Below are 22,620 nucleotides of genomic sequence, written 5' to 3'. Positions count from 1 at the left end.
GATTCTAGATCCTCTGTGTTCATCCCACGCTTCTTTGAACTCCGTCACCGTTTTCCTCTCCACCACCTCTCTCGGGAGCGCATTCCAGGCATCCACCACCCTCTCCATAAAGTAGAATTTCCTAACATTGCCTTTGAATCTACCACCCCTCAACTTCAAATTATGTCCTCTGGTTTTACCATTTTCTTTTCTCTGGAAAAGTTTTTGTTCTACGTTAATACCCTTCAAGTATTTGAACGTCTGAATCATATCTCCCCTGTCCCTCCTTGCCTCTAGGGTATACATATTCAGGGCTTCCAGTCTCTTCTCATACATCTTCTGGTGCAAGCCTCCTATCATTTTCGCCACCCTCCTCTGGACCGCTTCAAGTAATCTTACGTCCTTCACCAGATACGGTCTTTAAAACTGAACACAATACTCCAAGTGGGGCCTCACCAATGACCTGTTCAGGGGCATCAACACCTTCTTCCTTCTACTGGTTACGCCTCTCTTTATACAGCCCAGCATCCTTCTGGCAGCATCCACTGCCTTGTCACACTGTTTTTTCGCCTTTAGATCTTTGGACACTATCACCTCAAGGTCCCTCTCCCCATCCGTGCATATCAGCTTCTCTCCTCCTAGCATATATGGTTCCTTCCGATTATTAATCCCCAAATGCATTACTCTGCATTTCTTTGCATTGAATTTTAGTTGCCAGGCATTAGACCATTCCTCTAACTTTTGTAGATCCTTTTTCATTTTTCCACTCCCTCTTTGGTGTCTACTCTGTTACAAATCTTGGTATTATCTGCAAAAAGGCACACTTTTCCTTCTAACCCTTCAGCAATGTCACTCACAAACGTATTGAACAGGACTGGCCCCCGCACCGAACCCTGAGGGACTCCACTACTCACCTTTCCTTCTTCCGAGCGACTTCCATAACCACCACCCTCTGGTGTCTGTCCGACAGCCAGTTTCTAACCCACTTCACCACTTTGGGTCCTAACTTCAGCCCTTCAAGTTTGTTCAACAGCCTCCTATGAGGAACCATATCAAAGGCTTTGCTGAAATCTAAGTAAATTATATCTAGCATATGTTCTCAATCCAGCTCTCTGGTCACCCAATCAAAAAATTCAATCAGGTTCGTTTGGCACGATTTACCTTTTGTAAAGCCATGTTGCCTCAGATCCTGTAACACATTAGATTCAAGGAAGTACACTATCCTTTCTTTCAGCATCACTTCCATTATTTTTCCAACAACTGAAGTGAGGCCTGTAGTTTCCTACTTCATCCCTGTGACCACTTTTATGAATACGGACCACATCCGCTCTCCTCCAATCCCCAGGAATCACTCCCGTCTCCAGAGATTTGTTGAACAAGTCTTTAATAGGACTCGTCAGAACCTCTCTGAGCTCCCTTAGTATCCTGGGATGGATCCCGTCTGGTCCCATCGCTTTGTCCACCTTCAGTTTTTCAAGTTGCTCATAAACACTCTCCTCCGTGAACGACGCAGAATCTATTCCATTTTCTCGTGTAACTTTGCCAGACAATCTCGGTCCTTCTCCAGGATTTTCTTCTGTGAACACAGAACAGAAGTATTTGTTTAGCACATTTGCTTTTTCCTCATCACTCTCCACATATCGGTTCCCAGCATCTTTTAGTTTAGCAATTCCATTTTTCATCTTCCTCCTTTCACTAATATATCTGAAAAAATTTTTGACTCCCTTTTTTACATTTTTAGCCATTTGTTCTTCCGCCTGTGCTTTCGCTAGACGTATCCCTCTGTTGGCTTCTTTCAGTTTCATCCTGTAGTCCTTTCTGCACTCCTCTTCTTGGGTTTTTTTATATTTCACGAAAGCCAACTTTCACCTTTATTTTCTCCGCCACTAGTTTGGAAAACCATATCTGCTTCCTTTTTCTCTTGTTTTTGTTGATTTTCTTCACATAAAGGTTGTAGCCATTTTTATCGCTCCTTTCAGTTTAGACCACTGTTTTTCCACTTCTCTTATGTCCTCCCATCCTAACAGCTCTTTCTTCAGGTACTCTCCCATTGCATTAAAATCCGTATGTTTGAAATCTAGGACTTTAAGTAACGTGCGGCCGCTCTCCACTTTAGCCGTTATATCAAACCAAACCGTTTGATGATCGCTACTTCCCAGGTGAGCACCCACTCAAACATTAGAGATACTCTCTCCATTTGTGAGGACCAGATCCAATATCGCTTTTTCCCTTGTGGGTTCCGTCACCATTTGTCTGAGCAGAGCCTCTTGAAAGGCATCCACAATCTCCCTACTTCTTTCCGATTCCACAGACGGAACATTCTAGTCCGCATCCACAGGTTGAAATCTCCCAACAGCAGAAACTCCTCTTTCCTTCCAAACTTTTGAATATCCACAATCAGATCCTTATCATTTTGCTGCAATTGAGTCGGCGGTCTGTAGACTACACCCATGTAGATAGAAGTTCCATCTTCTCTTTTCAGAACGATCCATATCGCTTCTTCCTTTCCCCAGGTCCCTTGCTTTTCGGTCGCTTGGATATTGATCTTTACCATCTCTGTCCTTCCTAAAAAGATTATATCCCGGTATGTTTGCATCCCATCCATGGGATTCACTGAACCATGTCTCTGTGATAGCGACAATATCTAGATCTGCCTCTAACATCAGGGCTTGCAGATCATGAATTTTGTTGCTTAGACTGCGATCATTTGTGGTCATCGCTTTCCAGCTATTTTTCAGCGGTAATCTCCTTTTTCATATGGATTTTTGTTTCGTTTCACTTTCCGTTGCAATACCAAGAAATGAGTTTCTGATATTGTTTATGTTGCAATCTTTACTACTATCACATCTTTTCTTTTGCCGGGGGTGGTCTCTATAATTGTCCTTCATACATACACCACCCCCACCTTCTAGTTTAAATGCCTAGAAATATATTGTCTAAATTTCTCTGCAAGGTTTCTTTTTCCTGCTGTAGTAATATGCAGCCCATCAGTGCAATATAGCTTCTTGTCCTTCCATGTATTCCCCCATCCTCCTATGTACCTGAAGCCTTCTTGATGACACCAGGCTTTGAGCCATCTATTAAAGTCCTCTGTGTTTTTCACTCTTTGCTCTCCCTTTCCTTATGCAGGTAGTATTTCAGAAAAAGCTAAAGTCTTTACAAAAGATTTCAAACCCTCACCAAGCTCCCGAAAAGCTTTCTGTGCTGCAAGTGTGGAGTTGTTGGCCAGGTCATTTGTTCCCAGATGGATAACAACATCAGTGTTAAAATCCTTAGTTTCTTCCTTAATTATAGTCAGTATTTGTCTGAAACTCCTGGTAACTGAGGATCCTGGAAGACATTTCACTATTTTGGTCTCCTCACCCTGTGTTCCAAGGTTAATGCCTCTGATGATAGAATCCCCCAACAGTAATAGTTTTCTGTTTTTGGCTTTTTTATTTGTGCTTAGGGTGTGCTTGTTCTCTCGAGTTACCTTCATTGGTTCCAGTCCCAACTCCCTTCTGTTTTCTTGAGTATCGCAGTGCACTAGTGGAGCGAAGGAATTCTGTAGAGGTAATATCAGTGAAGGTGGATGTTTCTGTGTTACATGTCACAGTCTTCCTGAGCCTACTGTGACCCATTTATTCCTGGGCTGTTTTATTCTTTGAGATAGAGGTGGTAAGTTGGTATGATTTTGTGGAGTGATGGAAGCTGCTTTAATTGTATCCAATTCCTGTTTAAGTTTGTAGAGCTCCTCCTTAATACTAGCAAGTTGAAGACAGATGGGGCAAGCCTTAAGCCTCCAAATAGTGTGTCTTGGAATTAAAGCACCACGTATCTCTTTAAAAATCTTTGCTAGTGTGAGCAACTATTCTAGCCTGCTGCTCACGCTGGCCTGGCTCCCTCTGACATTACTTCTGGGTCATGGGGCCCGGAAGTGATGTCAAAGGGAACCCCAGTGTGAGCAGCAGGCTGGAGAAGCTGCTCACGCAGGCAAAGGTTTAGAGGTAAAGGGATGGGAAGAGAGGGCACGAGTGTGGTGCCTCTTACCCTTGCTATGCCACTGCTGACAGAGTCCTCAAAAAGAGGACATGTCCGAACATCTGGTAACCTTAAAGCCATGGGACCAGATGGGATCCATCCCAGGATATTGAGAGTGCTCAGAGAGATTCTGACAGGTCCTCTTAAAGATTTGTTGAATAACTTCTTGAGGGATAGATTCTGTGGGATTGGAGAAAAGCAGATGTGGTCCCTCTTCACAAAAGTGGTCACAGAGATGAAGCGGGAAATTACAGGCTGGTAAGCCTCACTTCGGTTATTGGAAAAATAATGGAAGCATTGCTGAAGGAAAGGAGAGTGAACGTCCTAGAATTCAGTGAGTTATAAGATCCAAAGCGGCTTTACAAAAGGTAAATTCTGCCAAACAAATTTGATTGAATTCTTTGATTGGGCAACCAGGCATTGGATCAAGCATAGAAACATAGAGTATGACGGCAGAAAAGGGCCATCGGCCCAACACGTCTGCCCACTCAAAAGAACTCTCCCCTTAAAAGAACACTCCCCTAAGTAATTCCCCGAAGTGAACCCACATGTTTATCCCATCGTTTCTTGAAGTCGAGCACGTTGCTGGCCTCAACTACCTGACGTGGAAGGCCATTCCAACGATCAACCACCCTTTCGGTGAAGAAGTACTTCCTGATGTCGCCATGAAATCTCCCACCCTTGAGTTTGAGCGGATGCCCTCTTGTTGCCGTGGGACCCGTAAGAAAAAAGGATATCTTCCTCCACCTCGATACGGCCTGTAAGATATTTGAATGTTTCTGTCATGTCTCCCCTCTCTCTGCGTTCTTCGAGACAATATGGCTGCAGCCTGCTTAGACGCTCTTCATATGGGAGATCCTTGAGTCCTGAGACCATCTTGGTGGCCATTCGCTGGACCGATTCCATTCTCTTCACGTCTTTTTGATAATGTGGCCTCCAAAACTGAACACAGTACTCCAAATGAGCTCTCACCATGGACCTGTACAATGGCATTATGACTTCAGGCTTTCGGCTGACAAAACTTCTTCGGATGCAACCCAGCATTCATCTAGCCTTGGCCAAAGCTTTCTCCACCTGAGTAGCTGTCTTCATATCTTCGCTAATGATTACACCCAGGTCCCGTTCTTTGACAGTTCTTGTTAAGGTTTCCCCGTTCAGGGTGTATGTTCTGCTGGGGTTACAGCTACCAAGGTGCATAACCTTACACTTAAAGCTCAGTTGCCAAGTTTTAGACCACTGTTCCAGTAAAAGTAAGTCCTGCCTCATAATGTCGGGCACAGTTGCGCTGTCAACCACGTTGCATAGCTTAGCGTCATCGGCGAATACTGTAATTTTACCTCGAAGTCCCTGAGGCAGGTCCCGTACAAAGATATTAAACAGTATCGGACCCAAGACCGAGTCCTACGGCACTCCACTGGTCACAGCCGACGTTTCTGAGGGAGTACCATTTACCACCACCCTCTGAAGTTTACCACTGAGCCAGTCTTTAACCCATGCAGTCAAAGTTTCTCCTAATCCCATCGCTTTCATCTTGTTTAATAACCTACAGTGTGGGACACTATCAAAAGCCTTACTGAAGTCTAAATACACGATATCCAGGGATTCCTCCCTGTCCAGTTGTTTCGTTATCCAGTCAAAGAAGCTTATCAGATTAGATTGACAAGACCTTCCCTCAGGAAGGGTCCCTCAGCTCCTCGTCATCCATAACCATATCCAATCTGTTTTTAATCAACATTTTCATAAGTTTACACACTATTGATGTGAGACTCACCAGTCTGTAATTTTCAGCCTCTGACCTGCATCCCTTTTTGTGGAGTGGAATGACTTTAGCAGTTTTCCCTTGTTTAGGGAAAGATTGAAAAGCACAGATAATGGCTCTGCCAGGACATCTCTCAGTTCCCGAAGTACTCTAGGGTGCAGATTATCCGGCCCCATTGCTTTGTTCACTTTTAGCCTCGATAGCACATGGTATACATTGCTCGCGGTAAATTCAAACTCCCAAACGGTTCCTCCGAGCACTCCTTTGTTTGCGGCTGCAGTCCGGATCCCGGCGCCTCAAACCTAAAGACCGAGCAGAAGTATCCATTGAGTAGTTCGGCTTTTTCTGAGTCCAAGTCTACAAAGTTACCGTCAGGTTTCCTTAGGAACCGTATATGCTGGGAGGAGAGAAGCTGATATGCACGGACGGGGAGAGGGAACTTGGGGTGATAGTGTCCGAAGATCTAAAGGCGAAAAAACAGTGTGACAAGGCAGTGGCTGCTGCCAGAAAGATTCTGGGCTGTATAAAGAGAGGCGTAGTCAGTAGAAGGAAGAAGGTGTTGATGCCCCTGTACAGGTCATTGGTGAGGCCCCACTTGGAGTATTGTGTTCAGTTTTGGAGACCGTATCTGGCGAAAGACGTAAGAAGACTTGAGGCGGTCCAGAGGAGGGCGACGAAAATGATAGGAGGCTTGCGCCAGAAGACGTATGAGGAGAGACTGGAAGCCCTGAATATGTATACCCTAGAGGAAAGGAGAGACAGGGGAGATATGATTCAGACGTTCAAATACTTAAAGGGTATTAACGTAGAACAAAATCTTTTCCAGAGAAAGGAAAATGGTAAAACCAGAGGACACAATTTGAGGTTGAGGGGTGGTAGATTCAGGGGCAATGTTAGGAAATTCTACTTTACGGAGAGGGTGGTGGATGCCTGGAATACGCTCCCGAGAGAGGTGGTGGAGAGTAAAACTGTGACTGAGTTCAAAGAAGCATGAGATGAACACAGAAGATTTAGAATCAGAAAATAATATTAAAGATTGAACTAGGCCAGTTACTGGGCAGACTTGTACGGTCTGTGTCTGTGCATGGCCGTTTGGAGGAGGATGGGCAGGGGAGGGCTTCAATGGCTGGGAGGGTGTAGATGGGCTGGAGTAAGTCTTAACAGAGATTTCGGCAGTTGGAACCCAAGCACAGTACCGAGTAAAGCTTTGGATTCTCGCCCAGAAATAGCTAAGAAGAAAAAAAATAAAAATAAAAAAAAATTTAAATTGAATCAGGTTGGGCAGACTGGATGGACCATTCGGGTCTTTATCTGCCGTCATCTACTATGTTACTATGTTACTATGTTACTTAGGCGCACAATCCCGTCTGTATTCCTTTTTCTGTCGCTAACATACCTGAAAAAGGATTTATCCTCTTTGTTTACATGCCTAGCTATATTCTCTTCCATCCGGAGTTTGGCATTTCTGACTGCTGTTTTAACAGTTCTAGATTTCACCAGATAGGCTTTTTTAGCTTCTTTAGCTTCCGGTTGTTGTTTGTAGGATACAAATGCTCGTTTCTTCTGCTTAACTAGTTCCAAGATCTCCGCGGAGAACCATTGGGGTCTGTTATTTCTCTATCGTTTACTCACAGTCTTTATGTAGAGGTTGGTTGCTTCCTGCATGGTAGATTTCAGAGCCGACCACATTACCTCCACACTGTCGGTTGTGTCCCGATTTTGCAGTGCCTCATAGACATAATCTCCCATGCTCTGGAAGTTAGCTCCCTTAAAGTTAAGCACCTTTGTCGATGTATTTGACCTAGTGACTCCCTTCCTGAGGTGAAACCACACCATGGTGTGGTCACTGGAGGCCAAAGCCTCACCTACTGAAACCTTTGTGACACTGTCACCATTGGTGAGCAACAGGTCCAGGATCTCCTGATCCCTGGTGGGCTCCAGTACCATCTGTTTGAAGTGTGCTCCTCGTATGGAGGCTAGTAACCTCCTGCTGCCACTGATCGTAGCAGAAAGTTTATTCCAGCCTAAATCAAGCATATTGAAGTCCCCCAACAGCACATTGTCTCCACGCAGAGTGATGGTCTCAATGTCTTCGATTAGTTCTTTGTCTATGTTGTCTTGTTGTCTTGGAGGTCTGTATACAACACCAAGATACAGACATTTGTTGTTGCCTCATAGAAACATAGAAATAGACGGCAGATAAGGACCACGGCCCATCCAGTCTGCCCACCCTAATGACCCTCCCCTGCCTTTACCCTGTGAATAGATCCCACGTGTCAATCCCATTTGGCCTTAAAATTAGGAACGCTGCTGGCCTCAATCACCTGAAGTGGAAGACCATTCCAGCGATCAACCACCCTTTCAGTGAAAAAGAATTTCCTGGTGTCCCTGCGCAGTTTCCCGCCTCTGATTTTCCATGGATGCCCTCTTGTTGCCGTGGGACCCTTGAAAAAGAAGATATCCTCCTCCACTTCGATGTGGCCCGTGAGATACTGGAACGTCTCGATCATGTCTCCCCTCTCTCTGCACTCCTCAAGCGAGTATAGCTGTAATTTATCTAACCGTTCTTCGTACGGGAGATCCTTCAGTCCTGAGACCATCCGGGTGGCCATTCTCTGGACCGATTCCAGCCTCAGCACATCCTTACGGTAATGCGGCCTCCAGAATTGCACACAGTATTACAGGTGGGGCCTCACCATGGATCTATACAAAGGCATAATGACCTCAGGCTTACGGCTGACAAAACCCCTGCGTATGCAACCTATGATTTGTCTTGCCTTGGATGAAGCTTGCTCCACTTGATTGGCAGCCTTCATGTCCTCACTGACGATCACCCCTAAGTCTCGTTCTGCTACCGTTCTTGTTAGGATCTTGCCATTAAGGGTATAAGTCCTGCATGGATTTTGGCTACCCAGGTGCATAACTTTGCATTTTTTGGCACTGAAGCTGAGCTGCCATGTCTTAGACCAGTTCTCCAATAAGAGTAGATCGTGCATCATACTGTCGGGCATTTCATTTTTATCCATTGTGCTTTTGCCCACTACGTTGCTCAGTTTGGCATCATCGGCAAATAATGTTATTTTACCTCGGAGCCCTTCTGCCAAGTCCCTTATAAAGATATTGAATAGTATCGGGCCCAAGACCGAGCCCTGGGGCACTCCACTGATCACTAGAGGGATTCCCCCGTATACTTGACATCTATGATCCTGGTAACTCTGATGTCCTCTCTGATGTATAGTGTAGTACCCCTCCTCCGGTTTTGCCTTCTCTGTGTCGATGAAGCAAGTTATATCCTGGTATAGCCATATCCCAGTCATGGGATTCCGAGAACCAGGTTTCCGTTATCGCTACCACATCCAGGTCGGCATTTCTCATTTCTGTTTCCAATTCCGGAATTTTATTGCCCAAACTACGTGCATTAACATACATAGCCTTCCAATCTCTATGTTTGTCTGGTGTGCATGGAGATTTTCTCATTCGAGTTAGTTTGTCCCCCTCAGTACTGTCTTTGATGCAGATACTTACCTCAAACTCAAAGATGGAGTTATTTACCCTATGAGGATGAGAGTGGGTCCCCTCCCCCAGCTCACCTAGTTTAAAGCCTTCTGGAGTAGGCGAGCCAGATGTCGTCCAAAGACGTTCTTCCCTCTTCTGGTCAGGTATAGCCCGACTGATCCCTGTAAGTTCATCTCTTTGCACCATCCGCGTAGCCACTCGTTAGTCCTCTGGATATGTTCTTCCCTAGCTCTCCCCTTGTCTCTCACTGGGAGGATGGAGGAGAAGACCACCTGTGCTTCCATCTGTTTCAGATTCTTACCCAGGGCTCTAAAGTCTTCAGGTATCTTCTCTGGGGAGTTCCTGGCGGATGTGCGTGAGATGTAATTTACTTCAATTTCAGCAAAGCATTTGACATGGTTCCTCATAAGAAGCTCTTGAATAAACTTGATGGGCTGAATATAGGACCGAAAGTGGTGAAATGTATTAGAAACTGGTTGATGGAGAGATGCCAGAAAATGGTGGTTAATGGAATTCACTCAGAGGAAGGAAAGCTCCTTAGCTTACATCTGCATCCCTGACTAACCTTTACATCGAACCACCGGACCAAAAACCCACTATACTTCAATGACGCACAAACCTACAAAGCTATTTTACCTATGTTAGACTATGTCCATACGGGAAATTATGTAATTTAAACCACCATAGACTATGTCTTCTCAGAAAATACTGCAATTTTTAAAACACCCTATGTCCACTGTCTATATCTCCAAATCTGTATGTTATGACTATACTGTAAAAGCTGAAATTTATACCTCTATGTAAACCAAGTTTGTTTTTCCCAACAAAGTTTGTCTTACTTATACTGTGAATGTAATCTTGTAACCCGTTCTGGGCTCCTTTGGGAGGATGGGCTAAATAAATGAATAAAATAAATAGAAGTGTCCCCCCTTTCTTTCTTTCTGTCTTTCTCTCTCTCTCTCTCTGCCCCCCCTTTCTTTCTTTCTGTTTCTCTGCCACCCCAAGCTACCGCTGCCGATTTCTCCCTGCTTCCCTGACGCCAGACCAGGCACGTACAAGCACCAGGCCCACAAGCCTTCCCCCAACGTCAATTCTGACATCAGAGAGGAAGTTCCGGGCCAGCCACGCAGCGATTGGCTGGCCCGGAACTTCCTCTCCAAAGCATCGGGGGGGGGGGGGGGGGGGAAAGGCTGTGGGTCCAGCATTTGTACACACCTGGCCTGGCGTCAGGGAAGCAGAGAGACTAGATCGCAAAGGCAATGCAAGTCACTTATGTTCTTAATCGCAATCGACTCACGTTGCCTTTGCGATCTACTAGTCGATTGCGATCAACCTTTTGGGCACCCCTGCTCTAGGGGAATTCACAAATTTAAACTAGCATTCCCTTCTATTAGGGGAATCAAAGCTTTAGATAGACTCTATCATTCTTTGACATTCTCCCTTGTAAAAATTTGGAATGATCTTCCTACAGAAATTAGACTCCTTCCTTCTCTGATAATCTTTCAGAAAACATTAAAGACTTATCTATTTAAAAAAATTTTAACTGACAAATAAGGGATTGCAATTGATGACTTCCTTGTCCTTTTAGTAACTTTTTGTGAACTGAATCGAGCCCTTAGTTGGGATGACTCGGTATACAAGAATAAGGATTGGATTGGATTAATTTAATTTGAAGCAGTAGAGGCTCGTTTGTCTGTGAAGCGTAGACGAACCTTTTTGCAGTTGTGGGACCCATATTTATGTTCCTTACCACACAGAGCCAGAAGTCTGATACTCAATGATTTAGGATGAGTTTCTATATAGCACATTCCAATCCGAAGGGGAAGGGGAGATAGTGGTTTCTTGTATAAGTTAAACTGACAGTCATGTCGCTTTGTCTTGCTGATGACTCTTCTTTGGATGTACTTGAAGGGGGCCATGAGTGTTCGGTCCTTCTTCTCTGTATGTATTTTGCATTCAAATGTTTTTCTCTGTTTGGCATGTATTGTCAATCAAACAGTTTGCACTTAAGAACTGAGAGTTCATTCTGGTGATGTTATTGTATGCCTACAGTACTGGGGTTTATACTGTCTGATAATCCCCAAGGTGAGATCAAGCGTCAAGTTTCAAGTTTATTGAAATTTTGATTTGAACGCAATGTCAAGCATTTTCAATGCGTATAACAATGATAATTTATGGAAACCATTTAAAAACAATAAACATACAATCATATCCATAGTGAATTGAAGTCATAAGGGAGGCAGGGATAAATTACAATTGTTAAAAAAAAAACCAATGAGGAAGGGACAACATCAGGAAGGGTATTTAAAGCCAAAGTTTTTTGTTTGTTTTTTTAAAGTAAAATTTGATCTAAAAAGAAATGTTTAAATGGGACTTGATCCAAAAGCGAATAGAAAGGTCGGTGACCTATTTACAAATCTGGTTAAATAAAAAAAAGAGAAAAATCCAATCAAAGATTCAAATGCATCTTTATATAGGTAACTTTTTAGTCTGCTTTTAAATTTATCTAAAGAAGTTTCAGCACGTAAATAGATTGGTAGCTGGTTCCAAAGCTGAGGTCCCAAGATCGAAAAGATTGAAGTTCTTCTAGTGCCTATTACTTTCAATGATGGAATGGATAGCAAATGCTGATCTGTTGATCTTAAAGATCTAGTTGAGGAATATGGTATTAAATATCGATGTATAAATGTTGGAGTATTGGTTTGCTGGAAGCACAAATCTTTGTATCTGCGTTGAAGGACAGGGTATATTATCTGTGCTATTTATAATATGTGTCTCTGTATCTGTCAGGTCACATGCTGGATCTTGGTTTTCTCTCACACAAGTGTATGTCTGGCTTGGTGGTCTCATTATTCTGCATTAGTGTTTAATGTGGATATGTAGTGAATGCAAATAAGGAAACAGTGAGGAAGAAAGATCAGGATGGTGTGACATTTTTTGAAAATACATTCTAGGTTTGCGATTGCAGATTTGAAGAAGGTATGGCTGCCTAGATGTTGATGGTTTGGTAAAGGTTGAGGAAATGACTGAACTTTGGTAGGAGTCTTTGCTGCAGTCACTGCATGCAATAGTTTCTGTGAATACTGATGTGTTGTTGAAGATTGTTTGAGCTTGGTTGCATGGTTGGGTTTATGAATGGTTTAAGTCTTAACCCGATGGGACGGGCAATGCAAGAGAAGGTTGGAGATATAGTATCCCCAGTGTATGTGGTGATCATGGGAATGCCACAAGGGTCAGAATTGTTGGCCCTCTTGTTTAACATTTACATGGCCCCAGTGAGGAAAGTGTAGTGGGAAATGGGGGTGAGGGGGTCATATTGGTTATATGCAGATGACTTACAGTTTTTTCCCCTGTGCAAGGTCAATGGAGTCATTGTGTTCAACAGCTTGAGAAGTGGTTGGGGATAACCAGCTGGTGCTGAGTGTGGAGAAAACAGATACATAAGGAAGTTGGGATTTAAAAGCTGTATTAGATTCAAGAAGGATGTTCTTCTTTTTATCAACTTCAAGTGTTGACAGGCTATGATTTTCCGATTATTGTAATGCATTATTCCTAGGGATTTATGTTGCATGCTTTAAGGCACTGTTTCTCAACTTGGGCCTGGAGTCCCCCCTTGCCTGTCAGGTTTTCAAGATAAAGTTCTGGTGCCCAATATAATACAAATGGGTAATTGAATAAATTGAATATTGTTCCAAAGGAAATGTAGTACAAACAGCAAACAAGGAACAATAATAGTTATTAATACAGTTTTAAAAATGGCGTTTAGAATCCAAAAGTAGAGTAAAATAACTCAGCATAGGGAAACCCCCTTTTTTTTAAACTTTCATAGAATCAATCATTGCACCATCTTGTTAGAATAAATGATTTTTAAATAACTTCATAGATTCAGAAGTAATTCTTAAATCTCCATAATGTCCAAAGTTTTGTGAAAAGCTCATATAAGTAAACAGATTATAGTTTCAATGTCTCTGCAGCGGTGACCCAGCGGGGTTCTGACGCGTTTCGCCGTCCTGGCTTCCTCAGAGAACCCGCTAATGTTGTGTGTGACAGACTTGTCAAAAGGGAAAAGAAACTTCCTCGTGTTCTATGACTGAGCACAGGGTCATATGACATGAATGCTCTGCTGAGCACCCTGTACTCAGTCATAGAACACGAGGAAGTTTCTTTTCCCTTTTGACAAGTCTGACAAGTACCCAACTGACAAGTCTGTCACACACAACATTAGCGGGTTCTCTGAGGAAGCCAGGACGGCGAAACGCGTCAGAACCCCGCTGGGTCACCGCTGCAGAGACATTGAAACTATAATCTGTTTACTTATATGAGCTTTTCACAAAACTTTGGACATTATGGAGATTTAAGAATTACTTATGAATCTATGAAGTTATTTAAAAATCATTTATTCTAACAAGATGGTGCAATGATTGATTCTATGAAAGTTTAAAAAAAAGGGGTTTTCCCTATGCTGAGTTATTTTACTCTACTTTTGGATTCTAAACGCCATTTTTAAAACTGTATTAATAACTATTATTGTTCCTTGTTTGCTGTTTGTACTAAGGTTTTCAAGATAGCCACAATGAATATGCATGAAAGACATGTGCATATAATGGAGGCAGTGTATGCAAATCAAGTTTATGCAGATTCAATGTGGATATCCTGAAAACCTGACTGACAAGGGGGGACTCCAGGATCAAGTTGAGAGACACTGATTTAAGGCACTGCAGTGCATTTGATTCCTGGAATCTGAAGCAGCTACATTGGTTGCCGGTGCCTGAGACAGCTCCCTGGTATTTTTCCCAGATTCTGGCACATTATACAGAGACGAGAGCAGCAGCATTTTCCATTGAGAGTCCAGGGTTGTGGAACAGCTTGCTGCTACAATGACCCCGTTTAAGAGGCGATTGAAAACTCTTTCACAGAACAGAGACACAGATGTGAGCTGGGGCAGTTTTGTCTGTTATGTTGAACTTTATGGTTGTGCATGTGTGTCTGGGTTGCAAGTAGGGTGACCAGGCTATCCATTCTGGTCCTGGTTTTAAAATGACATCCCAAAGCAGTGTAGTATTTGTAGTTCATTGACATCAATGCTGCAGGTCCCATAATGCACCAAGATGAGTTTGGCAGAAATCCAGGACTGGTCAAAAAGTCTCCCTTCTAGAATGGGTAAACTGGTCACCCTAGTTGGTCTGTGCTATTTACGATGTGTCTCTATATCTGGGATGCAGGCTGTTGTTTTCCCAGTTATTTTTACCTTTACATCAGGAAAGTAGTTTTTAAGTAGATTGGAGCTGGGGTAGCGGGTGAAAAAGAACATGAGTTTTGCTTTTTTCAGGTGTCCAGAACTGAGTCCATCCTGTAGTTTCTGCATGAAGGAAAATATTCTCTACCTTGTACCTGAACTTATCGATTCGGTGTCTTTCCAAATCAAAGCCCGTGGTTATTCCCATGTCCTTACTACTTACCACACCACAGCCCTGGCATTTCATTATGACTGCATGCAACTGACTCACTTTTTCCTGTCATTTTGTTAGTTACCATTCATGCATTATGTCTTCTGGAAACCCCTCATTTCCCACATTGCATTCATTCCTAGATTCCTTCCTTCTTCCTACTTCATCCATCCTTAGCATATCATTCCACTTCATTCCTAAATCAAACAGTTAAGTGCTAACCCTGCTGTGTGATCAGATTAAAGTTACGCAGAGGGTGTACTAAAACAACGTGGGCTACCGTTAAGATGTTATTGTACCCCAGGGGTTCACAGTAGCCCACTTTCATAACTTTTCTTCCATGAATATACATAGTGTGCTTACCATGTTAGTTACCTTGAAATACATAGCAATAAAATCATTAAAAAAATAGATGATACATTTTGTGACTGCCTTTCAAAGGCCAGAACTTTCTTCAGACCAGGGCAGAATGAGCAAAAGATATTGGCCTGGCTGTCAAACTGATTTAAACAGCCAGGAGAAGCTCTGGCCATTTAAATTGCCTGTCCAGGGCAGTTAAACCCTGAAAACATCCAGTTAGTGCCCAACCATCCCCTGGGCCTTAGTCAGTTAAGTGAAGATAATCGCATAAAACACAGTCCTATCTTTATGCAGTTCTTCGTAGCTGGTTAACTGCCAAATATTGCACTTAATCAGCTATATTTTTACTGGTTCCATAAACCCAGCAATTCAATGCCAGAGCCCAGATGTGGCCCGGAATTGAATTTGTAGGTATAACACTGACAGCAGTCATCAAAATATTGGACCCATCAATATCAGAAATAGAAATGAAACATAAAAGCAATATCAAGAGGAAAGGTGGTGAGGGGGCAGAGAGAGATGGCTCACCCCATGGTGACGAGGAAGTACAATTTTATGGTTTATAATTTAGTGCAGAAGACAAAGACTTCCTGAACAAATTAAACAATATATACCAGTCACAATGGGTGTAGAATCACTATAGAGCAACATTCCCCATAAAGATGGCATTTCTGCATGTGGGAAAATTCCTAAAATCATCAACCCGAGACCACCAACACTCTCAGGAAGCTATTACAGCATTGGTCAAATTCATTCTAATGCACAACTTTTTCCACTTTCTGCAAATCATTGGCACAGCTCTGGGCAAGAGGATGGCACCACAATATGCAAATCTCTTCAAGGCAGAACTAGAAGAGACATTTCGAAATACATTTCAGACAAAACCCCTAAAATACCACCACTATATGTTTTATAATTTGGACCGAGGGAGAAGAGACTCTTAAACATTACATTACATTACATTGCATTAGGGATTTCTATTCCGCCATTACCTTGCAGTTCAAGGCGGATTACAAAAGAATTATCCAAGATGTATTACAACAAGAACTTACAAAAAAAAAAAAAAATTGGTCATTTTCAAAAAGAATGAGAAATGGGTAAGGTTATTTGTTTGGGGTAGCTGGCTTTAGTGAGAGGTGGAGTTTGAGACTTGCAGTATTATTTCTTTTTTCAGAGTTTTCTTGAAGAGTATGATCTTTATTTATTTTCTAAAAGTTTTGTAGTCGAGGGATGCCGTCAGTAGATTGGCAATTTGGTTGTCTAGTTTGGCTGCTTGAGTGGCCAGGAGGCTATCATATAGTTTTTTCCGTTTGACCTCCTTAATTGGGGGGTATGAGAATGGGGTGTGAGTTTTCCTATGTCTGGTTGCGGTATTGTGGATGAAGCGGTTATTCAGGTAGTTTTTTTCCTGTGCTGAGATGTTGTCTGGCTGTGTCCAAGAGAGATCCTAGTAGTGTTTCTGTGCTGAAGTTGTTTCTGAAGCCGGATTGTGTGGGATGGAGTTTGTTATGGTTTTCTAGGTAATTGGAGAGGAATTTGGCAACTAGTCCTTCTATTATTTTGACGTAGAGTGGAATAGAGGCAATGGGTCTGTAGTTGGCTGTTTGGTCTATCGGTCCTTTGGGGTCTTTGAGGATCGGGGTGATGATGATTTCGCTGAGGTTGGTAGGGTAGTGGCCGTTTATTAGCGAGATTTGTATCCAGTTTAGAAGAAGAGCGCGGAATTTTGTGCTGGATGTTTTAGGAGATATGGTGGACAGTTGTTGAGGTCACAGGATGCATGGCTGTATTTTGTAGTATTTGTTGAATTCAGGCCATTGTATGTTGGGGAATAGAGACCATATTCTATCTGCTGCAGTAGAATCTCTATCTATGGGGAGAATTTTGAATTCGTTAGGATGGGTAGAGGTGTCATTGAGGGTAGCTCTTGCATTGGTAATTTTATTTTGGAAGTGTTCTGCTAATAGAGTGGCTGAGGGGGGGAGGTAGTATTGTTAGTGGTCAGGTAGGGTTTGGTGTCGGTTAGGGTTTTTAGAATTTGTAGTTTTTTGGTGTCTTGGGTTTCAGTGCCTATTAGGTTGGTGTAGTGTGCTTTTCTCTTGTCCTTTAATTGTGATTTGTATTGTTTGTTGATTCTTTCAATACATACCATCCTACAATCAAAGTCAAAACTGACTATTCCCCAGAAAGAGTCAATTTTCTTGACACCACAGTCTCTATTTACAGACATACATATGCTTTTTTGTTTGGGGGACCCCGCAAGCTCTGCCCCAGACCCCACCCAATCTCCGCCCCATAGTAGTACCACTGTAATTGTAAGACCATGTTTTCCATTTATTTTTCATATACACGCACAATATAATCTTATTAACAACACATTATGGCTAACCACAAAATTAAACTACGCAAAGCACACTGGGGTTCATAATAAAAAAAAAACCAAACGTCTAAAAAGTGTCCTAAATGGCTACTTGGACGATCAAAAAGCCTGATCGTCCAAGTACCCATAATCAAAGCTGATTTTAGACGTATCTAAAACCAGCTTAGGCCTTTCCCCTGCCACTAAACACACAGAGATAAAAGAGGTGTGTTTAAAGGAGGTGAAAGGGTGGGCGGTGGGCCGATCTACACCTAGGCATGCAGCAGGTATAACCAAAACCTTAGGCAGGTTGCCTAGTCGGCACTTATACATTTTTGACTTAGATGAAGTCAAAACAGGTCTAAGTGCCAAAAAAGGGGCCGCTGAGCTGATCATGGCTGCTGTGATCAGCTCAGCGGCCCCAGCAACCTGCCTACCCCCTACAGCAATGATCGCGGCAGGAGAGATGCCTCATCTCCCCTACCGCGATGCCATCACTCCTGTACCCAAACTGCTGCAACCCGCGGCAGGAGAGATGCCCTATCTCCCTCCTTTCTCCTCTCTTTCCCGAGGTCTAACATCTCTCTCCTCTCCTTTCTGCAGTCTGGCATCTCTCTCTCTCTCCCCTCCTTCCCTTCCATTCTGTGGTCTGGCATCTCTCTCTCTCTCTCTCTCTCCTTCCCATTCCAGTGGTCCAACATCTCTCCCTTCTTTGGGTTATCTCTCCTCCCTCCCAGTGTAACATTTCTCCCTCCCTCCTCTCCACCACTATTATGTCCAACAATTCTCCCTTTTTCTTCCTTTCCCCATATACATCAGTTCTTTTTCCCTCTCATGTCACACACCTATGTCCAACAATTCTCCGTTCCTTTTCCCTGCCCCACCGGCAGCATTTATTTCTCTCTCTTCCCACTATTCTACCTGTGCAGCATCTCTCTTTTCCTCCTTTCCTAACCCCCCCAGCCCATGCATTTGTCCTTCTCAACCCTCTCCCAGTATGTGCAGTATCTGTCTTTCCCAACCCCCTGAGCATCTGTCCTCCCTGCCTTCCCAACGCCTTAACCCTTGCACCCAGCCTCTCCCTGTCAGGCTCTGCACCCAGCCCACTCCCTCCCTTGTCAGACCCTGCACACAGTCCTCTTCCCTCCCCTGTCAGGCTCTTTACCCAGCCTCCTTCCTTCCTTCCCTCCCAACCCCTGTCAGACTCTGCACCCAGCTCCCTTCCCTCCCAACCCCTGTCAGGCTCTTTACCCATAAGAACATAAGAAGTTGCCTCCGCTGAGGCAGACCAGAGGTCCATCTTGCCCAGCGGTCCGCTCCCGCGGTGGCCCATCAGGCCTATTGCCTGAAACAGTGGTCCCTAACTAATTTTGTAATTTACCTCTAATCCTATCCCTATAACCTACCTCTACTCTTATCTGTACCCCTCAATCCCTTTGTCCTCCAGGTACCTATCCAAACCTTCTTTGAATCCCTGTAACGTGCTCCTGCTTATCACATCCTCCGGTAGCGCGTTCCATGTATCCACCACCGTCTGGGTGAAAAAGAACTTCCTGTCGTTTGTTCTAAACCTTTCCCCTTTCAATTTCTCCGAGTGCCCCCTTGTACTTGTGGTTCCCCATAATTTGAAAAATCTGTCCCTGTCTACTTTTTCTATGCCCTTCATGATCTTGAAGGTTTCTATCATGTCTCCTCTAAGTCTCCGCTTTTCCAGGGAGAAAAGCCCCAGTATATGAGTCTGACAGTATATGAGAGGCCCTCCATACCCCTTATTAGCTTAGTTGCTCTTCTCTGGACTCTCTCAAGTACCGCCATGTCCTTCTTGAGGTACTCCAGGTGCGGGCGCACCATTGCATGATACAGTGGCAGAATGACTTCCTTCATCCTGGTCGTGATACCCTTCTTAATGATACTCAACATTTTGTTTGCTTTCCTTGAGGCTGTCGCACACTGTGCCGACGCCTTCAATGTTGTGTCTACCATCACTCCCAGGTCTCTTTCAAGGTTGCTCACCCCCAGCGGTGATCCCCCCATTTTGTAAGTGAACATCGGGTTCTTCTTCCCTACATGCATGACCTTGCATTTCCCTATGCTGAAGCTCATTTGCCACTTTTTGGCCCACTCTTCCAGCGCTGACAGATCTTTTTGGAGATCTTCGCAGTCCTCCATGTTTTTGACCCTGCTGTATAGTTTGGTGTCATCCGCAAATTTAATAACCTCACATTTTGTTCCTGCCTCCAAGTCGTTAATATATTAAACAGGAGCTGTCCCAACACTGACCCCTGTGGAACTCCGCTCGTGACCCATTGCCAGTCTGAGTAATGGCCCTTTACTACAACCCTTTGTTTCCTGTCCGCCAGCCAGTTTTTGATCCATCGGTGGACCTCCCCTTGCACCCCGTGGTTCCATAGCTTCCTTAGCAGTCTTTCGTGTGGTACGTTGTCGAAGGCTTTTTGGAAGTCAAGGTAAATGATGTCTATGGATTCCCCTTTATCCACCTGGCTGTTTACCCCCTCAAAGAAATATAATAAGTTTGTGAGGCATGACCTGCCCTTGCAGAAGCCATGCTGGCTCGACTTTAGCTGCCCATTGTTTTCAATGTGTTCCCAGATGCTGTCTTTAATCAGCGCTTCCATCATCTTTCCCGGGACCGAGGTCAAGCTCACCGGCCTGTAGTTTCCTGGGTCTCCCCTTGAGCCTTTCTTGAAGATGGGCGTGACATTTGCTATTTTCCAGTCCTCCGGAATCTCTCCAGTTTTCAAGGATAGGTTGCATATTTGTCGAAGTGGCTCAGCTATTTCGTTCCTTAGTTCCTTGAGTACCCTTGGGTGAATGCCGTCCGGACCTGGCGATTTGTCGCACTTTAGCCTGTCTATCTGCCTGAGGACATCCATCTTGCTCACCTCTAGTTGGACCAGATTTTCACCCTGATCTCCTTTTAAGATCTCCTCGGGTTCCGGAATGTTGGTTGTGTCCTCCCTCGTGAAAACTGACGTGAAGAACTCGTTTAACCTGTCCGCTATCTCCTTTTCCTCTTTTACCACTCCCTTTCTGTCTCCATCATCCAAGGGTCCCACTTCCTCCCTTGCTGGTTGCTTCCCCTTGACGTACCTGAAGAATGATTTGAAGTTTGTTGCTTCCCCTGCCAGTCTCTCTTCATATTCTCTTTTTGCTTTCCTAACCACTCGGTGACACTCCTTTTGGTGTTTTTTATGCTCCTTTTGGTTGTCCTCTGTTTGGTCCTTTTTCCATTTTTTAAATGATGCCTTCTTGTCACTTATCGCCTTTTTCACTGAATTTGTTATCCACACTGGATTTTTTGTTCTATTTTTTTTGCACCCTTTCCTGAACTTTGGGACGCACAGGTTTTGTGCTTCGTGCACCACACTTTTGAGTAGGGTCCAGGCTTTTTCTACGGACTCCATCTTCCTTGCGGTGTCGTTGAGTTTCTTTCCCACCATTTTCCTCATGGCATCATAATTCCCTTTTTTGAAGTTCAGTGCTGTCGTTGTAGTTCTTTTCACCTTTGATGATCCAATTTCTAGCCTGTACTGGATCGTGTTGTGATTGCTGTTTCCTAGTGGGGCTAGTACCGCCACCTCCTTGGCAGGTCCCCCTAGTCCGTTGAGGATTAGGTCGAGAGTGGCATCTCCCCGTGTTGGTTCCGTGACCAGCTGTTCCATCAAACAGTCCCTCGTGACCTCCAGGAATTTGGTCTCCCTCATGCAGCTTGAGTGCCCGATACTCCAGTCTATTCCCGGGTAGTTGAAGTCCCCCATCACCACCACACTTCCGCTTTTGCATTTCTGCCTCAGTTCAGCCTCCAGATCCTGGTCGATTTCCTCCGTTTGTCCAGGTGGGCGGTAGTACAGACCCAATTTTATGTCTGTTCCAGTTCCTCCTGGTACCTTAACCCATAGTGATTCCAAGTCATCCGTCCTTACTGATGTTTCCATCCTGGTCGAAGATATGGAATCTTTTATATATAACGCTATTCCTCCACCCTTTTTGTGTGACCTATCTCTCCTGTAGAGTTTGAACCCTGGTAAAGCCACATCCCATTTATTGTCATCAGTCCACCACGTTTCTGTGACTCCAATTATGTCTAGGCCCTTTTTGCTGGCTAAGACTTCCAGCCCTCCCATTTTAGCCCTTAGGCTCCTAGCATTAGTGTATAGGCAATGTAAGTCCCGATTGTTCGCCTTTCTTGCAGGTTTTCCTCGTGGTTTGGCACTCCTGGCGACCCCCTCATGAGTTGCCAGTCCCCAAGCCTCGTCTCGGTCATCCTCCTCCTGTGGTGTGTCTGTTTCGTCCTCAGCCTGTTTCCCCATTTTTGGTTGTCCCTCTGGATTCCGTTGTTCTCTGTTTGTCCTGCATGCCAATTTCAATTGTGCCCTAGACCCCTGCAATTTGTCCTTGGGTCCTTCTTCAAAAAATTCCCACTCAGTCCTGTGCCCTCTTTTACAGTGGCCTTGTTCAATATCCTTGGCCCTGGTCCTCTGCATTGCGTCCTTAGGTCCTTTTCCCAAAAATTCCCACTCAGTCCCGATCCCTTTTTTACAATGTCCTTGCTCAATGTCCTTGGCCCTGGGCCCCTGTATTGCATCCTTACGTCCTTTTTCCAAAAATTCCCACTCAGTCCCGAGCCCTCTTTTACAATGTCCTTGCTCAGTATCCTTATTTGATACTTTTGTCCGATGTGTCAGATCGACTGTCGGCTTTCCCCTCTTCCTCAGTTTAAAGCCAAATCTATGACGCTCTGGACGTTGCGTGCCAGCATCCTCGTACCCTTCCTTCTTTCCCTCCCATCCCCTGTCAGACTCTGCATCCAGTTCTTGTCAGGTTCTTCACCCAGCCCCCTTCCTTCCTTCCCTCCCAAACCCTGTCAGACTCTGTAACCAGCCCCTCTCTTTCCCAGGCTCTGCAGTGTACCCTGCCCCATCCTCCTACCTCCTCCCGGTTGGTGGCAGCTGATTTCTTTTGCCGCTGAGTAGCAACCAGCAGGAGTGCACTTTGGCGCTGCCTGCTCAGCACTCAACAGCTTCTTTGATTGGCTCCCGTGAATTCTCACGATTCGCGAGAATTCACAGGAGCCAATCAAAGAAGCTGCTGAGCGCCAAGCAGACAGCACCAAAGTGCGCTCCTGCTGGTTGCCACTCAGAGGCAGAAGAAATCAGCTG

The 22,620-nt window shown here is 44.3% G+C and overlaps 1 protein-coding gene across 2 annotated transcripts in view; it reads right to left on the bottom strand.

The window, feature by feature from the left end:
- The window catches only part of PROX2 (prospero homeobox 2), a 140,692-nt gene that overhangs the window by 57,293 nt on the left and 60,779 nt on the right, over nt 1–22,620 (bottom strand). For both annotated transcript variants that reach the window (XM_033951094.1, XM_033951093.1), the window contains exon 3: nt 14,523–14,624. In XM_033951094.1, the coding sequence (XP_033806985.1) occupies nt 14,523–14,624 (102 nt within the window). The remainder of the gene's footprint in view (nt 1–14,522; nt 14,625–22,620) is intronic.

This window comes from Geotrypetes seraphini, chromosome 7, assembly GCF_902459505.1.
Source record: "Geotrypetes seraphini chromosome 7, aGeoSer1.1, whole genome shotgun sequence".
Lineage (NCBI taxonomy): Eukaryota > Metazoa > Chordata > Amphibia > Gymnophiona > Dermophiidae > Geotrypetes > Geotrypetes seraphini.
Note: the sequence above shows the minus strand (reverse complement) of the source record. Positions and strands in the feature narration are given on the sequence as shown.